The sequence below is a fragment of the Danio aesculapii genome, chromosome 9, assembly GCF_903798145.1.
Source record: "Danio aesculapii chromosome 9, fDanAes4.1, whole genome shotgun sequence".
Lineage (NCBI taxonomy): Eukaryota > Metazoa > Chordata > Actinopteri > Cypriniformes > Danionidae > Danio > Danio aesculapii.
The window spans coordinates 6514935-6536395 of record NC_079443.1 but is presented as its reverse complement, the minus strand read 5'-3'; the positions used below and the strand labels follow the sequence as shown (position 1 = coordinate 6536395).

At 37.7% G+C, this 21461-nt stretch overlaps 1 protein-coding gene and 1 long non-coding RNA gene across 3 annotated transcripts; one reads left to right on the top strand and one right to left on the bottom strand.

The window, feature by feature from the left end:
• Positions 1-145: 145 nt before the first annotated feature.
• On the top strand, positions 146-3502 carry LOC130234487 (uncharacterized). 2 transcript variants are annotated; one of them, XR_008838323.1, is made up of 4 exons: positions 146-241; positions 1798-1958; positions 3089-3184; positions 3414-3502. It is a non-coding gene; the product is annotated as an uncharacterized LOC130234487 (long non-coding RNA). The 2 variants fall into 2 exon arrangements; XR_008838322.1 differs by having other exon boundaries at positions 146-385.
• Positions 3503-3597: 95 nt separating this feature from the next.
• On the bottom strand, positions 3598-16519 carry LOC130234485 (protein NLRC3-like). The gene is made up of 8 exons (XM_056464699.1): positions 16352-16519; positions 15404-15514; positions 15146-15256; positions 9911-11746; positions 9586-9759; positions 8026-8199; positions 6576-6622; positions 3598-6481 (listed from the first exon to the last, which is right to left on the bottom strand). Exons 1-8 carry the CDS (start codon positions 16486-16488, stop codon positions 5946-5948), a joined length of 3126 nt encoding a protein of 1041 aa, XP_056320674.1. The 5' UTR covers positions 16489-16519; the 3' UTR covers positions 3598-5945.
• Between the last annotated feature and the right edge of the window lie 4942 nt (positions 16520-21461).

Sequence of the window (21461 nt, the reverse complement as noted above, 5' to 3'; positions counted from 1 at the left end):
ACCCGTTTACCGACGGCACTGCGGGCTTCATTGCGTTGGCGTGTAACTGAACCTCAACTTCTATATGTGTATGTCCTTCGCTCTAGGCTGTGAATGCGGTGCGTCACGATCAGCTGAGCTGCAGTCAGTCTGAAAACAGAGGCAGTCTAGAACATGCCCGTGTTTGTGTACGTCACTCTCGAGCCACGCCCACTAATGCCAGACTGAGCTATCTTCAGAAGCGCAAGGAACTACTACTACAGTCAGTCTTTTGATAGCTATTTTTTTACAGTCTATGATTGATAGGTGTTGAGTTTTCCGTATTTTAGATGACACAGACCAGTAAATGATTATAGGCTACTCTTGTGGGGGACCTCCATGACGATGAAAATAATAAAAAGCATCTGTACGTACGTGGTTTCTTGTATACAGAAACAGAGGCCTACATAATTGTTACATAACTCAATAGTATGCCTACTGCTAACTTTACTCATTTATTTGACAATTTATATTATTCGTTTTATTTAAACGTTTATTTTTATTTAGTGTTTGTCTGGTTTTATTAATTTATTTAAAGCAAACTGGATTATTTTAATATTTAATCCTTTGATTTTTTTATTTTATTTTATAATTTAATTATCCGATTTCAGATTTTTTTAATGTGTTTATTTGTTGTTTATACCACTGTGTATTTACCTCAATAACCATCTTTTATTTATTAATTTCATTATTCATTATGATTTATTGTTAGTAGTAGCAGTAGTATTAATGTTGTTGTTGTTATTATTATTATTATTATTATTATTATTATTATTGTTGTTGTTGTTGTTGTTGTTGTTGTTGTTGTTGTTGTTGTTGTGTTTTTTCTAAAAACATGGAACCCCGTTTTTTTTTCAATAAACATGGGATCCTAGGCCCTTTTTTGAAACCCTTGGATTAAACAAGGGTATCGTGTCCTATTACACTTCAAATAACAAATGATAAATTTAAAAAAAGTCATAAAAGCAGGAACATCCCAAAAATGTTGAAAATTACTTAAAAAATGGACAATTAAACAATTAAATAAAACATTTAAATCACTCATTAATAAAGAAAAAAAGTCAGAGCATGGAAACTGAATTTAGAAATGTTTAATCCTCCGGTAGAGTCGTAGCATTTCAGATTCTCAGAATAAAAGAGTCAGTTTAAAGGGTAAACAGAAATTGTTTAATTTTTTTGTCCTGTTCCTGGAACCTTTCACAGCAAAGCAAAGGCAAATTTCCTCCAGCAGAGGGCGCTACAAGACACACTGGTTGGTTTCATCAGAGGAGGACAGTGAAGCTAACGTTATTTCTTTTACAATTACCAAACCTGTTTTAAATCAAATATGATGGAATATAGTTTGTAGATTGTTGGAAACCTGTAGCCATTGACATCCTTATTTTTTTAACTATGGATGTCAGCAGCTTATGGATTTCATTCATTTGTTAATTTTCCTTCGGCTTAGTCCCTTTTTTAATTAAGGGTCGCAACAGCGGAATGAACCGCCAACGTATCCAGCATATTTTTTTACACAGTGAATGCCCTTCCAGCTGCAACCCACTGGGAAACATCCAAACGTCTTCACACACTTACACTAGGGACAATTTAGCTTACCTTTTCTTGTGTTACCCTTATTCTTTTAAACATTACATTTTATGCTAACAACAACATGCATTGTTGTATTAGATTTTGAAAACGTATTTAAGAAAATTAAGAGCAAAACATAAGTAAATTCATACAAGTGAAAATAACTTAAGTTAAACAGCATAATTCCATTGGGTTGTTTCTTCATTACAGGGGTGTTCTCTAATGCAGATAGCTTCTATTGATCATCAAGGGTCTTCAAAGAAAAAGGCATTCAAGGTTTCCATGGAGTGGTCGACGCTTTTGGAATGTCACTCCAGCAGAGGGCGCTGTCGCCCTAGAACTGACGGACTCAAACCAGCGACCTTCTTGCTGTGAGTGCTACCACTGAACCATGTCGCCTATGAAATTAATTTTACAGCAATATTGTATGAAAATTTTTAATTCTATTAAATTGCCATACACTGATAACCATGCTAATGATGAAAAATTTATAAGTGTGCAAAGGAGTGAATATGTGACAAAAACTGTATGAATAAACACAAAATGTGTGTAAATGTGGGCTGACTGATATAAATATACAACATACATAATTATGTTACCATTTTAAGAATAATTTCATGTACACATGCTTGTTTTATATCTTTTATGTAACAGCAACAGTACATAAGCATGAGCCTAAATATGTTATATTTTACATTATGTTAAGTTTTTAAACAAAACACAAATAAAGACAAGATCACTGAAAGTGGAGACGAAGATATCTTTTTCATATACAACAATATATTGCATTATTCTGAATAATAACTCTCAAGACCCCCTGCTTTCACTCATTTTGAATAAGTTGCCAATTGGAGGCTCACTTTGAACGGATTGTTTAAATAAATGATTTTTTTAATTGGAGACTCACTTTGAATGTATCCTTTAAATCAGTATTTAACTGAAAACTCTGAACAGATTAATTGAAAGGGTGAGTCGTTAACTGGAGACTTATTTTGTATATACAAATATTGTCTGCATGTTTTTCCATTTTTCCATTGCTAGTAGGCCCACACGGAATCTGCGAGCGCAGAAATCCGCAGATTTTTAGCCCATCATTGAGTCTCTTTATTAACTTGTGTGAATGTGTGTACATTTACATTTATTCAGCTTTTAGATTAAATTCACTAATATTATTGTGATATAATAATAGTAATATTAAAATGTTCATGATTTATTTACAATAGTTTGTAAAGTCATATTTTTAGTCTGCCTTTTAGTAGATATATTATATGAGAGACTTGCTTTGTTTACCAAATAAGTGGATTTGCATTAAAAAAACATATAATTTTTTAATTTCATATATTACGTTTTTAGTCATAATACTCAATCTGCAAAAATCCGCAGATTTTTAACAAAGTTCTCAGAGGAAATAGCAAAAAATGTCCGCAGATTCTGTCTGGCCCTACTAATGAGAAACAGCTTATTGCAGTTATTACAGCAGATTCCCATCTACCACACTCAGGTTTTTGCAATCACATGATCGTGTTCTAAAAGAGGACTCAAGGTTTTTGAAACAAATACTGAGCGCATCAAAAAACTCCTCCACCTACACTTCCAGGTAAGGTTATGCAATACAGTCATGACTGTACTATACACAGTGTGTTTTGCATTAAACTACTCTACAAACCTGGAGTTCATTAGTACATACAGTAGATCTACAGTACAGTACTATAATCACTATAGTCTTCTATGTAAAGCTGCTTTGACACAATCTACATGGTAAAAGCGCTATATAAATAAAGATGAACAGTACAGCATTTACATACAATGTGTCTAATTACTTTCAGGGGGTCATGGAGTTGGAGGCCAGTCAAGTCGAACATGAAATTGTCTATGCTGAGGCTGGCTTCAACTGGCGAAAAGATGTCTCCGTGGGAGAAACATAATAGACCAAAGGGCCACAGTCACTGTGCCGGGTGATAGAAGATATCAGGTGTGATGTGGATGAGAACATGTGGCCAACTGCAGAAGATCGGGCAGAATAGAAGATTACTTTGTTTTATTTTTTATTATAATTGCGGTGCCTTTTCTGTTTGTATATCTTGCAGTAATGTCCTTTTGCAAATAAAGTCTGTACTGGAGCAATTCTGTGTTTTATTTTATTGTTTTACATAAACTGAACATTTTATAAAGCTCCTCTGAGATGGTCATTCATTTTTTGTTTGGAATTTCTGCCGCAAGAGAAACAAATGCATGCATTTACTAAACCCAACAAAACAAAAATGTAGAGAGGCTTCAAATAGGGCAGACCTGACACATAAAATAATGCAAATTCTGTCATTTCAGCTGATGATAGTGTTTTTATTGTCAATGTGTTATGATTGACTTAATGTTCCTGTTGGAAGAGAACATGTGTTAGTGTTTTGAAGAATTATTTGATTTTGAAACATGTTTGTAGTGTTTTGTTAGACAGTGTATTGTGTTAGTTTATTACTGTATTTTGAACATCAGTTTTGGGGTTTAGTTTACAATGTGTGATTTTAAGCATGGAATTAACAGTTTTGCCAATTGTGTGTCCTAAAGTGTGTTGGTGCATTAAGAGTTTAGGAAACTTGTTAATTGTATTGAAAAAAATGTCATAGCAATTGTAAAAAAACTGTAAACCTGAAAGTGTACCGTGTTTAAAGCTAAAACAAAAGAGAGAGAGAGAGAGAGAGAGAGAGAGAGAGAGAGAGAGAGATGACTCATTTGAATCATCATTTGTCATTTGAATGATTTGTGATTTATTCAAATTTTAAGCTGTTTCATCATGAGCGGTTCTGAGCTTGCGATCCCATGGCATCTGTTGTTGCCAGGCCACTATCAGATGTACTGGACGTGGAAATCACTGCTTTAACTTTTTTTTTTTTCAATAGTTTGAGCTAAATGCACCTTCAATGAGCTTGTGCTTGTGGCACAGCCAATGTTCGAATTAGATCAACTTTTGCCACTGTGTTGATTTAGACCAGATGTGCACAAACTCGGTCCTGGAGGGTTGGTGTCCTATAATCAAACACACCTTAGCTACCTAATCACCCCTGATTAAGAACATACATGTCAATCCTCCCGTTTTTCCCAGGATTCTGAAGTATTTTACAAATCTGTCCCGCTATCATCCCGTAAATGTATTTTCCCATATTTCTCCTATTTTTTCAGTCTTTCTATGAAGGGTGGCACTAAACATTAAAGAGCCGATCCTCCCTATACTTAACCAATACCGCCGAACCACCAGGGGAGGCCCCTTGCTCTAAATGGGAATCTGTTCTGTGCTTTCATTTTATTTAAGCATAAATCACTGAATTAAATATAAAAATGGCGGGATTCCCTTCTTTTCCATTAGAGGAGCTGTTGCCCCTCATATTGTTATACCCTTGCATCCTCATACAGTTCATGTAGAGATGCGCAACTGTCAGACGTGCTCCATATTGATAAATAGACACTGTTTCTCAAAAGGATTCTGTACACGTGATTTTATAGAGCGAAAGTGGACACTCTGTGTTTTGGGTGCGTTGGGGGGTCTTATCCCAAGATTGACCGGTATGGTTTACTGAATTTATGCAGTTGCTTTTACTTGGGGTTATGGTTAAGGATAGAGCAATATGCTGGACCTTAACTGCATTGTTTTAAAAAACACTGTCTTGATTTCCCAGGAATGGGTTGCCACAGGAAGGGCATCAGCTGCGTTAAAACATATGCTGGGTAAGTTGGCGGTTCATTCCGCTGTGGCGACCCCTGATTAATAAAGGAACTAAGCCGAAAAGAAAATGAATCAATTAATAAACACTGTCTTAATAAGCCATGATGGGTGCTTCCTTTCCATTTTGCATGCAGTCGACCAATCACAACAGACTGGGTTATCGAACCAATCACTGCAGATTATTCATTCTTTCATTTTCCTTCGGCTTAGTCCCTTTATTCATTAGGGGTTGCCACAGCAGAATGAACCGGCAACTTATCCAGCACATGTTTTACACAGTGGATGCTCTTCCAGCTGCAACCCAGTACTGGGAAACATCCAGACACTCTCATTCATACACATACACTACAGCCAATTTAGTTTATTCAATTCACCTATACTGCATGTCTTTGGACTGTGGGGGAAACCGGAGCACCCGGAAGAAACCATGCAAACATGCAAACTCCACATAGAAATGCAGACTGACCCAGCCAGGACTAGAACCATGAACCTTCTTACTGTGTGGCCTCACCACAGATTAGTATCAAAGAAAGCAGGGGTTTGGAAAATTAATCGCTGATCAAATCATAAGGCATATTATAAAACAATAGTCAGCTCAAACCAAACCCTGCTATGGCATCTCTGAGTGGATGATTTCTCCAGTTTAGTGTTGTGTAATATGACACAGTGACAATGAGGACTCAAAAACCTTAAATCCAGCATAGAGGGGTTCAGTGAACGTGGTGTTGAATGTGTGTAAGAGTGTGAGTGTGTGTATGTCAGAGACGCTGTAGAAGGACAGAATTCCGCCTGGCCAGTCCACAAAGACACCTATTCTATTAGATTGTAGTAGATGAGTTGGTATGTTTTTGCTTATGTTATTGTGCCATACAACAAAAACCTCACCAGTGCAAAACAGACACCACGATTTTTCACTGTTTCCAAAATTGCACATAGTCCCTTCTTTCCTGCTGATCCCCTTATAGGCCACTGCTATACGGGCCCAAATTTCCCATTCAACTTCCCAGTAACAGATTCCAGTCAGACTTTCTCTACACAGAACCTGCTCGTGTTTCTCAAATCTCTCTGGATGATTAGGATATGGCTGATGATCTTTCACATATGTGACCTTTCTGTTCCCCTTGGAGAGAATGAGTTGTGTGTGTGCCGTATTTGGATCCAGAGTGAGATCACAAGCATCTGAAAGTAAAAAGATAAGTAAAAAAATTTATTTATCTGATTTGTAAACATTTATGTACAGTACTCATGCATGATTGTGTCAGTAAGGACCCACATTTTCGTAGTCCTGGTTTGATTCTGAATGACTCTCCATGATCCAAACTAAAAATACAGAGAAAAATAATTGTAAGTAGTTAAAAATTTATGTATTTACATACATACTCACCCAGTCTTGTTTATTAACACATTTATAGCGTTCTGTGCTACTTATATATCGAATATATACACTCACTGGCCACTTTATTAGGTACACCTGTCCAACTGCTCGTTAACACAAATTTCTAATCAGCCATTCACATGGCAGCAACTCAATGCATTTAGACATGTAGACATGGTCAAGGTGATCTGCTGCAGTTCAAACCAAGCATCAGAATAGAGAATAAAAGTGATTTAAGTGACTTTTAACATAGCATGGTAGTTGGTGCCAGATGGGCTGGTCTGAGTATTTCAGAAACTGCTGATAGACTGGGATTTTAACGTACAACTACGGTTTACAGATAATGGTACAAAAAAGGGGAAATATCCAGTGAATGGCAGTTCTGTGGGCACAAATGCCTTGTTGATGCAAGAAGTCAAAGTAGAATGGCCAGACTGGTTACAGCTGATAGAAAGGCAACAGTAACTCAAATAACCACTTGCTACACCCGAGGTATGCAGAAGAACATCTCTGAACACACAACATGTCCAACCTTGAGGCCAGGTGCCACTCCTGTCAGCTAAGAACAGGAAACTCAAGCTACAATTCGCACAGGCTTACCAAAATTTGACAATAGAAGATTGGAAAAATTTTGCCTGGTCTGATGAGTCTCGATTTCTGCTGCCACATTCGGATGGTAGGGTAAGAATTTGGTGTCAACAACATGAAAGCATGGATCTATCCTGCCTTGTATTAACGATTCAGCCTGGTGGTGGTGGTGTAATGGTGTGGGGGATTTTTTCTTGCCACACTTTGGGCCCATTAGTACCAATTGAGCATTGTGTCAATGCCACAGCCTACTTGAGTATTGTTGCTGACCATGTTTATTCCCTTATGACCACAGTGTACCCATCTTCTACAGTAGGAATATGCTCCATGTCATAAAGCGCGATTCATCTCAGACTGGTTTCTTGAACATGACAATGAGTTGACTGTACTCAAATGGCCTCCACAGTCACCAGATCTCAATCCAATAGATCACGTTTGGAATGTGATGGAATGGGAGATTTGCATCATGGATGTGCAGCCGACAAATCTGCAGCAACTGTGTGATACTATCATGTCAATATGGAGCAAAATCTCTGAGGAATATTTCCAGTACCTTGTTGAATCTATGCCACGAAGGATTAAGGCAGTTCTGAAGGCAAAAGGGGGTCCGACCTGGTACTAGTAAGGTATACCCAATAAAGTACCCAGTGAGTGTATAGTAGGTTCCAATATGGATTTAAGAAGAAAATATAATTTTACTTTAGTTTGGGTTGTGGCTAATGCTGCAAAAGTCTGATTTATTGACTTGCACTCAGCTTACTTGAGTATCTGCAGCTTGTAGTTTGGATTGTTCAGTTTGTCACTGAGTAGCAGCACTCCGGACTGTCCTGGGTGATTGTAGCTTAGATCCAGCTCTCTGAGGTGTGATGGATTTAAATTGAGAGCTAAAGACATATAACTACAGCCATCCTCTGTTAACATGCACCCGGACAACCTACAGACACACACCAAGAGACAGATCATCTCCAGGCAAACATTAGCAACCAGACAACCTATTAACATACATAAACAGATAATTTACAGATACACATTAATGGCCTGTTTCCACTGAGTGGTACAGTACTGGTCGGTATGGGTCACCTTTATCAGGCTTGCATTTCCACCGCCTAAAGGGTACTAATGGTGTACGACAGAAAGTTTCAGTCAATGTCATTGTAGCTCAAGGAAATGTCAAAGTAAAGCTGTATGGGTCGTTTACATATCATAGAAGCACAAAACAGAGGCTTTATCATCTTTATACACATAAATACTTGTGTATAAATGTTCATTACTCATCTTCATGCAGATCAATGATTGTGCAAAATAGCCTACTGTAACGTCTGCGATTACATAAAATAAATGCCACATATATGAACAGCTCCTTACAGTCTCTGATATGTTACCAATTACAGAAAAACTACACACAGCAGACATTTTGGCCTTATTTGGTTTCAAAAACAACACGCAACACGCAGTGCAAACCTCTGTATCTTTAATCTTCACCAGCACATGTAACCTCTTGTTAGAAAGTAATTCTGCCATTCTGAGTTCATAACCAAAAGGTGATGATAATAGTTAAACATGACTGTTTGTTCATGTTTTAGGTTGCTGAAAGAATCAATTAATTGCTCCTTTGTTTTTCCGGCTTCTCCTTTGTTTTTTCATGCATCACTCTAGCGTTTGTGCATTTATTATAGGATCGTATGTCAGAAGCACTTCAATAATCACGCACACATTATTATCATCAGCTCAAGAAGTTTGTTATTTCAAATATAGATGCGCTGTGAGCTCTCTCCAGAAAGTGAAACCACTTGCGCTTTAGACGGCATTATGAACATCAACGGGCACAGGGTAGATTCTGCTCTTCATTTTGGCTTTGTGGCTGTTCATCATTGTTTAAGCTCTGGTCGACCATGGCTCTGTATATATGTATATATTATTACAGTGTAATGTCTCGTATTTAAAAATGGTGCTTCCTTTGTTTTCATTCTCCTGGCTTGTGTACGAGCTAATGACGTATCTCTGTAAATCAATAGTGTTCAGCTGCACATCTTGCTCCGCCTTTTGGTACCCTTTTGTTGTGCTGAGTACCACAAAAAGTGGTACGGTATGGTAAGGTTCACTTTTTGGTACCTTTTGACAGTGGAAACGGCCATAAAAGTGTACCGTACCATACTACTCAGTGGAAACGGGCCATAAGTGATCATCTATTTGCATGGGTCGGTTTTTGCATGGGTAGAATACTTTTTGTCACAGATGTTTCTGTCATCCAACACTGAAGATGAAGAAAAAACCTTTTTAACTATGGCAAAATTAGGAACTTGTTCACTCATAGCCATACCTCAGTATCTCTATTTTACAGTTTGGACTCTTCAGTCCATCAGAAAGAAGCTTGACTCCTGAATCCTGCAGGTCATTGTTACTCAGGTCCAGCTCTCTCAAGACACAGTTTGAGGACTTTAGAGCTGATGCCACAATTTCACAGGACTGATCAGAGAGACTACAGCCAGAGAGACTGAAAGAAAATAACAGGGCTTGAGAATTAAATAAATAAGATGATTGTATCTTAGTCTTTTACACAAACAATTACCCCTTTAGGTTTATTCATGACACAAAAACTGAAACTAATTCAGAAGAGACTGTATAAAAGCTGATTAAACACTCACATAGCTTTTGTGCAGTTGCTCACAGCTGGTAGTAGTCTTCTTCTCCCCTCAGCTGACGTGTTGTATCTCTTGAGGTCCAGCTCATCCAGCACCTCATCTGACATCTGAAGCATGTAGGCAACTGCTGAGCAGTGAGCAGGAGAGAGTTTCTTCTCTGAGTGTTTGTCTGATTTAACAAATTCTTGAATCTCTCTGGACAAAGTTTGGTCTTTCACTTCCAGTAGACAGAGGAACAGGTTGATGGATCTTTCAGTGGAAAGTTCAAGTCCATCTTTGAGCCTCTCTTTAATGTACTGTGTGGTCCTCCCGATGCTTTCTGCACTTTCCTCTCTGTGTGTCAGTAGATCCTGCAAGAGTTTCTGATTAGACTCCATTGAGATGCCCAGCAGGAAGCGCAGGAACAGATCCAGCTGTCCATTTACTCTCTCAAGGGCTTCATCAACTGCAACTTTAAGCAAACTTTGTATTGAAGCAAAATTTTTCAGCCCCGTCATAATTGTGTTCACATGAAAGTTAAATGCATGAAAAGCAGCAAGAAACTCCTGGACACTCAGATGAATGAAGCTGTACACTTTCTTCTCATAAATCACTGATTCCTCCTTAAAAATCTCAGTGCAAATCCCAGAATACACTGAGGCATCAGTGATATTTATGCTGCTCTCAATCAAGTCCTCCTCATAGAACATTATATTGCCCTTCAACAACTGTTTGAAAGCCACTTCAGCAAGTTTGACAATCACTTCTCTGTTAGACTGCAGGAGTTTCTCTGGATCCCTCCCCTCATACTTCTGGTTTTTGATATTGATCTGAATCAGCAGGAAGTGGATGTACATTTCAGTGAGAGTTTGAGGGATTTCTGTACTCAGATCATCTTTTAGGAGCTTCTGAAGCACAGTTGATGAGATCCAGCAGAATACAGGTATGTGGCACATGATATGGAGGCTTCTTGCTCTTCTGATGTGCGAGATGATTCTGTTGGCCTGTTGCTCATCGCTGATTCTCTTCCTGAAATATTCCTCCTTCTGAGGCTCATTGAATCCCTGAATTTCTGTCAGGCGGTTGATGTATATGGATGGGATCTGACTGGCTGCTGCTGGTCTGGAGGTGATCCAGATGAGAGAAGAAGGAAGCAAATCTCCTTTTATTAGATTCGACATCAACACATCCACTGATGAAGTCTCAGTCACATCAGAAGCCTTCTCAATGTCTGTAAATCTCAGTGTAATTCTGCTTTCATCCAGACCATCAAAGATGAACACAAGTTTACACTCTTCATAAATCCTGGAGTCCAGATCATGAAGATCTGGATGAAAGTCCAGCAGAAGTCTGTGAAAACTGTACTGATGGTCTCGAATTAAGTTAAGCTCTCGAAATGTAAACACAAACATGAAATCTACATCCTGGTTAGATTTTCCCTCAACCCAATCCAGAATGAGCTTCTGCACAGAGACGGTTTTTCCAATTCCTGCGATGCCTTTAGTAAGAACCGTCTTGATATGTTTTTTCTCTTCAGATTCTGATTGAGGTGAGGCCTTAAAGATGTCTTGGCAGTATATTGGAGTGTCTTGCGAGTGTTGTGTTCTGGCTGTTTTTTCCATCTGTAAAACCTCATGCTCTTCATTCACCCCTTCACTCTCTCCTTCTATGATGTAGAGTTGTGTGTAGATCCTGTTTAGGAGGGTTTGAGTGTTTTTTTCTTTGATTCCCTCAAATAGTCTCTCATACTTATTCTTCATGCTGATTTTGTGCTGGTCTTTGACTGTCTGCAGTTCTGTCTTAACTGCAAATGTTCTTGTCAATGCTTCAGTGTTGTTCTTTCCAACGTAGGCTTTCATTCTATAGAAGCAGCACCATAAAAAGTTCTAAAATTGCATACAGACTTATTAAAATCAGCAATGTCATTTGTAATTGATGCCAACTCAATTGTTTGTTTGTTCAATTCAGTTGATATATTGCTCTGAGTAAATAGTCTACATTAATTCCATGCAGGCCTGGTGTGGGCCAGCCCATTTGGGCTCAGAGCAGGCTGTGAGTGCATGGCCATTGAGAGTTTGATCAAAGTCTAAATTTTGGCCCTGCATGGACAGCCTTCACCTTGACTTAGCATGGCCAACAAAAGAGGGCTACTAACAGCTGCCCAACATTTTTAGATTTAGATTTTAGATTTTTTAGATTTTGGAAATTCCTTTGTCTGGACTTACCTTTCCAGAATATTCTTGAAAGCTTGTGACTTTTTTTACAGCACACCTTGATTTTTGAACTGTTTTGGGTATGACACATTGAACTGTATGCTTGCAACATACTGAATTTCTTATTTTATTGTTTTGTTTGTGAGAATAACTTTCCTACTACAGTTCATTTTGTGTAATTCTTTTAACACTTACAAATATCTCACACAACTAAATCTGACCTGTTTTACACTTTGTAACCTGCTGTTGAGGCTGAACTCCAGATAGCAGAACTTCATTGAATTAGCATTGAATCAACAGTCAGAAGGTTGATATTCTAACATTGATATTGTCATCAGCTTTAGACCCTAAAATAATATTTTTGTCAATGATAATAACAGATTCAAAAACAGATAAATTGATGAAGTCAATGAGAATAAGTTAAGTGAAAAACTGAGTGTTACTGAGAACTGATGACAAACATTTACTTTTTTTAAAAAAAACTTTAGACTACAGTTTTAAATGTATGAATTAGGTTTTATTTTACTTGGATATCCAAACACATGATTAAAAAGAAGAGTATTAAATGTCTTACTAGAAAGTGAGTTTACATTTTTATGTGCAAGTAAATATATTTCCAGGTATTGTAAAGCATGTTTTGCCTTCAGATTGCTTAAAGAGCCCATATTATGGGTTTTTGAAAATGCCCTTCCATGTAGTGTGTCACACAGCTCTAAGTGAAGTGAAATATCCAGCTAAGGCTTAAATCTGTAAGTGTACAGTGTTTAAAACTATTGATTCATCTATAAAAGAGTCGACTCATAGTGCTTCAAACGAGTCGTCTTGATAACGAGTCATTAGGTGTTTCGTGATGACGCAGCTACGAAACACAAGTAGTTGGGCGCGCAAACCCAGGAGATTTGAAACCTGCGGCCCCGCCCACTAACAGAAAAAAAAGTCTCACACACACACACAGACAGACACCGGTCGAATGAAGTCACGCTGTGCAGATGGATATTATGGACAGTCTAATCAAAGATGAAACATCAGCAATATAGCCCAGCCTTGAGCAGTTCTGAGTGCTTCTGAAAACTATATGCTTTCAAAGAAGACTTCTTCAGTTTTTTAAAGGAAGTATCAGTAAAGACTGTCAGAACATGGATCAGTGGATCATGAATCAGTTTCTACCCCCATTTCACCAGTGTAAGTACGTGCGATTAAAATTATGTATTTAGTTGTGTTTTGTTACTTGTAACCGCGTGTGCTGTATCAGGTTAACTCTTTATATTTTCATATCGCGTGTAAAGCCACGTTGAAAACGTGACGCGTGCCGCTTTGATTACGGATCGTCAGCTGTTTACACGCATGCAACGGTCAAGTTTCAAAATATTTCAGCTCAGGTTCGAGGTGAGGTGTCTAAATTGCACCCAGCAAGCTGAACTAGCGCTCTAGGCGTGTGTGTCGTGTCCTTGGGTAGGAGTAATGTGTCTGTGTGTGTGTGTGTGTGTGTGTGTGTGTGCGTGTGTGTGTGTAACGCACGGGTATTCGCGGATATAACTGAGCGCCGCGCCCTCTCTATTCAGCCGCTTCTCTATGGACGCGCCGGCCCTGTGTGTGTGTGTGTCTCCTCGTGTGTGTAACGCACGGGTATTCGCGGATATAACTGAGCGCCGCGCCCTCTCTATTCAGCCGCTTCTCTATGGACGCGCAGGCCCTGTGTGTGTGTGTGTGTGTGTGTGTGTGCGTGTGTGTGTGTGTGTGTGTGTGTGCGTGTGTGTGTGTGTGTGTGTGAAAAGAGCAAGAAGACTGTGACAGCCTAGATCTCCTCGCCAGTTCTTGGACTTTTTGCTCAATAAAATAGTTCGTCGTCAGTATTTTCTAGTCCATCGTCTGTGTTTACATTCACCCACTGGCAGCCAAAATCCACTATGAAGCGTGTATGCACTGTGACTACTTTTATATTGTAGATTAGCAGCTGAGCATTTCACTCTGTCTCACGCTGAAGCCTTGTCCGTGTCGACCAATCGCAGCAGGCTGTCATCGGTCCAATCAGCGCAGATTAGCTTCGCGCTGAGGAGGGGTTTGGGAACAAATGAATCGCTGAACAATTCATATGGGAGTCGCTGGGATAATTAGGTAAAAATAAATGCAGATTATAAGACCATCAAAGTGTTTTTTGACCTTGCATGCATATTAGACTTTTGTTGGAGACCCTTACAACCTAAATATGACCCTATTTCATGTATAATATGGGCTCTTTAATGTAAGTTTTATATTTACAAATTTTATTACCTTTATTCAAAATGCTCAGTTCGGCCTGTGTGAACACTGAAGGACTCACCTTTGAGGTCTGCATCCTTCAAAGAATGGGGCCTCTAAAATGAGACACAGCTAATGTGTGTAGTGAGGGCTTCCTGTGGGCTAGGTGTGGGCTACCCATGTGGGGCCAGAATTTAGGGGTCAACGGTTTGCCAGTGAGCAAATGGTTTGTTTGCAGGGTGATTATTCAGCTCAGATTTACTACATGAAATTGACTATTAAATGTCTATATCAAGCTGCACGGTGGTGCTGTGGGTAGCACGTTCGCCTCACTGCAAGAAGGTCGCTAGTTCGAGCGTTGGTATTCTCTGTGTTCGCGTCGGTTAACATGTGGTATAGGTGAATTGGGTAAGCTAAATTGTCCGTAGTGTATGTGTGTGAATGAGTGTGTATGGGTGTTTTCCAGTGATGGGTTGCAGCTGGGAGTGCATCCGCTGCGTAAAACATATGCTGGATAAGTTGGCGGTTCATTCCTCTGTGGCAACCCCAGATTAATAAAGGGACTAAGCTGAAAATAAAATAAATGAATGTCTATACCAGGGGTGTCCAAACTCAGTCCTGGAGGGTTGGTGTCCTGCTGAGTTTAGCTCCAATTTGCTTCAACACACCTGCCAGGAAGTTTCAAGTACATCTAGTAGGAGCTTGATTAGCTGGTTCAGGTGTGTTTGATTAGGGTTGGAGCTAAACTCTCCAGGACACGGGTCCTCCAGAACCGAGTTAGGACATTCCTGGTCTATAGACTACTCACCGAGGGTCAGATGTCAATGGACCTCCAAGGTTAATGGGTTGATCCATAGACCTGTCACTCTTTATAGACACACTGTTGTGTTCAGGAGACTCTGATCTCTTACCCAAGCTCCTGCAAACACAACAAAAGATAAGCAAAATAGCATGTTTTGACCTTCAGTTATTTGAATATCATAAATTTAGTTTTATTAATTTAGCAGACCCTATTTTTCATTACTCAGTTACACTACAATAAATTGGCTATTAAATGTTTGCTTACCAAGAGTCTGAGGTCACTGGTCCTCTGAAGTAGATGGGTTTATCCATAGATCTGTCACTCTTTATAGACACACTGCTGGGTTCTGGAGAATCTGATCTTGGACTCTTCCTCCTGATAGCAAAATAGCATTTTAGAGCATTTTTTACTCTAGTCTAGTCAACTTGAATCTTAGATTTACCTTTTTTAGTTTACCAGACACTTTTATCCAAACACACTTACAACTTAAAATTCACTTAAATTCATCAAGGTAGGTGTGTAGTGTTGTGACAGAACTAGAACCTGGCTAGTTGTGTTTCCAGGGGTGAACAATTTAATGGTGTACATCTGACAGCACATGGTGGTGGAATAACTTGCAGTTCTCTTCATTGAAAAACAAAGGAATTTCACACTCTCAGCTAAAACTCAAGCCTGAAGACACAACTGGTATGAATACTGACAACTTCTTCAATTATGTCAATGTATAATATACACTTTGAAGTTATAACATATCAGTATTGTTTCGATTGGTAACTAATTTTTAGGGTAATTTGTTACAGTACTGATTGATGCTAAGTTTGATTAGTGTACTTGAAATTTGTTAATATTGTAACTCAATGTGAAGGCATGAAATTCACTTCCGAGATTAGATTTTACTCTAATTTAGTTAACTTCCATTAGTCTGTCATTGTTTGATTTAAGATATAAAATGCATAGTTTAATAATACATTTAATTATATTGATGTGTATTTGTTTTCCCTTCAATATATTTAGCTTGAAAGGTTATAAACCTCTCACCGCCAATGTTATGTTTCTTCTATCATTAAATCTTGCATTTCCACTGCAAACAAAAGTAACAAAGTAGACAGCAAACATGAGTTGTCCTGCTGCATTGTTCAGACCTTGAAAGCCTTTCTAATGTGTAGAGAGAAATGAAAGTAAAACCTGGAATACTCGACAGTCCATACTAACCGAGGATCAGAGGTCACTTGTCCAGTCAGGTAAATGGGTTTATCCATAGATCTGTCACTCTTCATAGACACACTGCTGGGTTCTGGAGATTCTGATCTCTGACTGTTAACACTGACAAAAGAGAAGCAAAATAGCATTGTAGAGCACCAGTTAGAGCAGTCAGCTAATTTGAATGAACCTTACATTTGCATTTATTCATTTAGAAGACCTATTTACCCAAACATGAATAAATGAATCTATAAATAAAGAACACAAGATGCATTTTAAAAAAGCAGTATAATGAAAAAAAAATCCAAGATGGTTCAGAGAAATAAAAAGGCAGCAATGAAATTGTTTAAATTGCTCAGCTTAAATCAATGTTGATGCACATGTTGCAAATTGTGTAGTACATTTACTGTTATTTTACTGAGTGTTAAATCGATAATTATCTAAGATTAATTAAAAAAATGTCTAAACAAACTGCGGGTCATTGGTCACTGGTCCTCTGAAGTAAATCGGTTTATCCATGGATCTGTCACTCTTCATAGACACACTGCTGGGTTCTGGAGACTCTGGTATCGAACTCTGCCTCCTGTTAATATTAAAACAAATTGAAGCAAAATAGAGCACCAGTTCAGTTAACTCGAGTTAATATTATATTTCCTTTTTCATTTAGCATACAATTTATCCTAACAAAATAAAATGGAAAATACAATAAGACATTCATTCTACAGAAGCAGCGACATAAAAATTGCAAGATTGTTTACAGAATCATATAAGCAGTAAAGCCATTAATTTATCAGTTCAAGATAATTCTTCTTTGATTCACTTCAGTTTCAAGTATTTTACTGTTATTTTACAGCATTATTTAGTTGAGATGCACTACATTAAATTGGCTAATACTGTAAGTGTCTATACAAACCGAGGATCATGTTTTACTGGTCCTCTGAAGTAAATGGGTTTATCCATGGATCTGTCACTCTTCATGGACACACAACTGGCTTCTGGAGATTCTGATCTCTCACTCTGCCTCCTGTTAACACATACAAAATAGAAGAAAAATTGCATTTTTAAAGTACCAGTTATAACAGTCAGCTAACTTATATGAATCTTAGATTTCCATTTATTAATTTAGCAGACACTTTATCATAAAATGAAGAACACAAGACATCCATTTTACAAAAGAAGTGACATAAAAGTACCAAAATTGTTTCAATTTTGAATCACAAAAGGTAAAAACACCATTCATGTATCAGTTCAAGACAATTCTTCTTTGATTCACTTCAGTTAATACTGTATGCAGCCCATTTTGAAGTATTTTAGTCTTTTTTTACTGTGTTAAATCATTATTTAGTTGAGATGCACTACTTTCAATTGGCTAATACTGTAAGTGTCTATACTAACCGAGGGTCATGTTTTACTGGTCCTTTGAGGTAAATGGGTTTATCCATGGATCTGTCACTCTTCATAGACACATTACTGGGTTCTGGAGACTCTGATCTCTGACACTTCCTCTTAACACTGACAAAAAAGAAGGAAAATAGCATTTTTAGAGTACTGGTTACATTAGTCTGCTAACTTGAATTAGCCTTAAATTTACATTAATTAACTTAGCTGCCTTTTATCCAAATGCAACTTTAAATGAACAATAAATTTATTCTGTAGAGGAAACAACATGACATGTTTAGAAATTGTGTACAGCATTATAGTGTGATTAAATTGACCAATTCCTGAAGACACCCAAAGGTAAAGGAACTTGGACTTTTTCAGGTGAAAGAAATGGTGAAATAAAATAAAAACTAGGGATAAACCAAGTTTAGGCCGAATCAACATAATATGTTTACTGAGGTGTCACATAATCATTGAGTGGGAAAGGAAGAGTTGTTTTCTGTTCACAGGGGAAAAAACAGACAGGCTTACTGGCATGTACTTGGATGTGGATGTACTTATCCCTTACTTAAATACTGTAGGAAAAGCACCAGAGAGTGTTAGTAATCTGAGTGAGTGCAAAAACAACTGAAGGAGAAATAGTTTGAATGAGATGAGATGGAGCATTGTCAAGTGGACAATAGTAGGATGAGTATGACTGGAAAGAATTAATTTGGAGACCCCTGCCTCTGAGAGCAGAGAGAGTTGTGTTGTGGTGTTGAGAACTGTATGCTGATGGCTGTTGTTTTTATAAATGAAGAATGTTATTGTCAGTTGATATAAATCAAAAAGGAGAGAGGGGTGGCTGATAAACACTTTTTAAAATTTGCACCAGTATGGACCAACGCTTGTAAATTGATAGCCAAGTGTCTGGATGAGAGGGGACAGACTTTATCTAGACAAGGTTGAGTGGAAAGAATGAAGCAGAGAATATTTTGTAACACTTTAGGGGCCGTTTACACAAAAATTTAAATTTTATGCATTTTGTTTACATGAAAATGGCATTTTGAAAACTGGTTTCAAGGTGTACATTTTTACTCTATTATCCACTTACTCTTTAATTGATGGCAACTAAGTAGTGGGATGAAGAGAAGATTAATTCCTAGTGGACATAGTAGGAGTAAACATAAGCTACATTAAAAAAAATGACATAGAGGTATATGTGCTGTGTCACTATCACATGACTGTGATGGAGTCCAGACCTTCAGTCTGGAGGTCTGGCTATGTGAGATTAGGAGTGTTACCAACACCATGGCGTGATCATGAGCATTGAATCTTGATATACAGTATATTTGATTAATATGATATATTTAATACTATTATACTTCATTACATTTAAATGTCAAGTATGTCCACAGCTTTAAACTTTTCTTGAAAACTGGAATGGGATCAGCTGTGTAAGTAGGTTTGGGAAGAGCATCCCATTGGATTAAAACTGTGACAGTGAACCAAATTAGACTTCTGACCTGTCCTATAAGCCACTCAGGATATCTGCCAAATGCAAAAATGCCTAGTGGTCCTACCTTGGTCCAGAGGTCATTGTTACATCGTTGAATGTATAACTCTATCCTCATCAGTCTATCATCAGGCTATCAGTCATCAGTCAATGTATGGCTCTATCAGTCATCTGCTGGTCTTCACAATACTGGGTTCTGGAGACTCTAATATCTTCCTCCTGCAGAGCAAAAACAAAACATAAGTAAAACCCATTTATTTTTTGACTTTTCTCTAGTTTGTCAATTTGTTGCCAAAGCAATTCCTGGTTTAATGTGAAGCGCAAATGAACCGTATATTTACTTTGAGGTTTACATTTAGCAGACCCTTAATACCAAATCCCTAAATATCCAAAGTGATAGTAACACTGAAGATGCAATACACAGCCCCAAAACTGTTTAAAGTACATATTGTAAGCATTTTGAGCATTTGTAATACATATTGAGCATTTGTAAAAATACTGTATTTCTAAAGATAAATCCTGTGCTTGCAGAACAGCTTTTTATTTATAAACTGAATAATGGTAAAAGTTGGGATGATCAACCCAATAGTGAGGAATAATGAAAAGTACAATTTGGGAATGTCATTGTGTGCACTACTTTAAAGGTTGAGGAGTATTGTTTTTCATCAGCATTTATTGAGCTTCCTGCACAACATTTACACATTTAGCCAGTGTTTGCTGTAGCATTTTGTAAGCAGTAGCATTACCGCAGATCTATTCAACTGCTATGGGCACATGTAAACTTAGCATTGCATATGAGAACATGTTAAAGTGAAATATGGATTTGAGCTTTTATACATATTTAACCAAGGTCTACATTGTGTATTTATTTTCCTGGGTGATATTTAATTAGTTGTCTTGAGTGTGTACAAGGCTGATTTTAGCTACATGCATGCTAACATTTAACACTCTAAACAGCTTTTCATTCATACAAACAGACCTTAAATATTATGTCAATAGCACCAATGACATACATTATAATATTGTTTGCTCAAGTGGTTATGTTTATAGTATCGTTTTTTCTAACAGCATTTTGAGTAGTGTCCATTTTTTGTGTCCCCTGCTGTGTTAGAGGGTAACATAATTACAGTTGGTTTTATGTGTAGCAGCATGTCTTAAAATATTGGAGAAGCAAGTCCGTGTTGCCACAGCTGTAGCTGATCTATTCCATCAAGGCCAAATATAGTATCAACATCACCATGCCAATCTTTCAAAGTGTTGTCATGACAGAAATCCAAAAATAGCTAGTGTGTCAGTTCGGATCAGACACCATTGCTGAATCATTAGATTCATTTTCTTTTTCACAGAGACTCATTTAGAGGCAGAGTTCTTTCTTTCCTTTTCCCCAAAAAGTGCAGAAAGATACTTTAGAGAGATTTTAGAGCCATCTTATATGTGAACAAACAGTTTAAACGTTTTCTACTGTTTTATAAAGCTCCACTGCAGTTCAAATGTTTCAATCTAATGGCACATTTTGGGTTTCTTAATTTGTTTGAGTACAGAGTACTGTACTAATTATTTTCCACATTTGTCTTGTACAAATATGTTGTTTTGTTTCATAATTATGGTGTATACTTTGTCATTTACGCCAAAAGAATGGAAGTGAAATGTGACAAATTGCTAGCTGCATATTGTAACATTATTTGACCTGATCTAATGAAACATGTACAAAACAAATTCAAATGTTATTAAAATATATTAATATTCAAATAAAATAAACTCACAAAACAGAATAGGTTTAATAATAACAACCCAGGTAGCAAAGAATTCTGGCCCAGATTTGTTATAAAGCTGGCACAGCAGGCATTCATTCAGCACAGGCATACAGCATGTGGGCCAAACATTGCCTGGGTTTGGCAGAGGTGGCACCGTCTTTAAGGCGGCACACAAGATTTGGGCCAAATGTAAAATATAGTATTTGGCCCAGATGTTAAAAATTGATATGTGGGCCACGTAAGTTTGGCCTGTCTTGACCCACATTTAAAATACATTAATATAATTTTTGAGTAAAGAAAAGTTCTACCAATCAGGTCGCTTTGAGAAAAAGCACGCCCATAGTGTGCCTTAAGCGCAATGCTTCATGGGTTTATCAGTTTCATTGCAGTCGTGACACACCAACATATCTGGCCCAGTTCAGGCCCAGTTATGAGTTATTAACTTGGCTGAGACTTGGCCCAGATATAGTCATTAGTATGGAAGCCAGACTTA

Coding starts and splice junctions, on each gene's coding strand:
- LOC130234485 (XM_056464699.1), bottom strand. CDS start 16,488: ATGCTATTTTGCTTCTCTTTTGTCAGTGTTAACAGTCAGAGATCAGAA. Junction 15,515..16,351: donor CAAGTGACCTCTGATCCTCG/GTTAGTATGGAC, acceptor TTTTGCTATCAG/GAGGAAGAGTCCAAGATCAG. Junction 9,760..9,910: donor AGCAACTGCACAAAAGCTAT/GTGAGTGTTTAA, acceptor ATTTTCTTTCAG/TCTCTCTGGCTGTAGTCTCT.